Consider the following 1045-nt stretch of genomic DNA (forward strand, 5'->3'; position numbering starts at 1 on the left):
CTAATTATATTTTAGATTTTTTATATTTAAAATAAGATGTTTATCCTGTATTTGATTGTGTTTATCTGCAGTTAGTTACACGGATTTAGTTATGGGATGAAATCGGATGGGGATGAACGGGTTTAAGAGTTTTAAGAGTTTAAGAGTTTTTAAGAGTTTTAGCCAAATGCATTATAATATAGTATAGATAAGGATTCTAGAAACAGCTAGAAGGTATACTAGTATTAGTATAAATATATACCTTTTTGAGAGAATCCATGGCTGGTGTTTCAGCGACATGGATGCAGTTGTATTTGTCCGGAGAAGTTTCACCCCAACCATCCAAAACTACCACCGCCACCATCTTTCCCTTGGGTAGCTTTGGATGATCCGCCAACTTCCATGACGTTCCCATATTCCCTATTAAGATCTCTGCTTAGTTTCTAAGGCATTTCCGTTCAGATCATCATACAACTGTTTATATATAGTTTCTCAACAGCTTTAATTTCCAGGCTCGGAAAGTCCCCTAACAATGCCAACGACTAGTTCAAAAGATAGCCCCTAAACTTGTTAGAATTTACTTGTTGTATGTATTTAAATAAATTATTACCTTTTTAATTTTTCAGCAATATATACAAACAATTATATATCAAATTTTTTGGTAAAATTGTATAAATTAAGGATGAACTATAATATAATATAATGAATTGTTGATAAAAAAATGTAAATTGTAAATAATAATGGCTAAAGATGAATAATATTAATTAATTTGAAGTAATATGGATATTAAAAGTGTCATCCATGAAAATTTAGTCGCATGTTTTGGTGCGACGAAAATGAAGGGATGTAATTTAATAAAGTAAAGTTAGAGGGTTGGATTTGGAAAACAGTGGAAGTAAGAGGGGGTGAAAGGGAAATGGAGATCGAAGAATGTGTCTCCGAGTCGTGAGGAAAAGTAGGAAATGAAGCCGCAACAATCTCCATCGTAAGTGGCCCCTTCTTTCACAATTCTTTTTTTTTATTTCTGTATTTTAATCTCGTATAAATTATGTTTTGTCACTAATTT

General features: G+C 32.0%; 1 protein-coding gene across 1 annotated transcript in view; it reads right to left on the minus strand.

The window, feature by feature from the left end:
• LOC112507768 (2,3-bisphosphoglycerate-independent phosphoglycerate mutase-like) overlaps positions 1–397 on the minus strand; it is an 11885-nt gene extending 11488 nt beyond the window's left edge. The window contains exon 1 of the mRNA XM_025112469.1: positions 242–397. Within this exon, the coding sequence (XP_024968237.1) occupies positions 242–394 (153 nt within the window). The 5' untranslated portion in view covers positions 395–397. The remainder of the gene's footprint in view (positions 1–241) is intronic.
• Between the last annotated feature and the right edge of the window lie 648 nt (positions 398–1045).

Source organism: Cynara cardunculus (assembly GCF_001531365.2).
Source record: "Cynara cardunculus var. scolymus isolate 2C chromosome LG 2, CcrdV1, whole genome shotgun sequence".
Taxonomy (NCBI): Eukaryota; Viridiplantae; Streptophyta; class Magnoliopsida; order Asterales; family Asteraceae; genus Cynara; species Cynara cardunculus.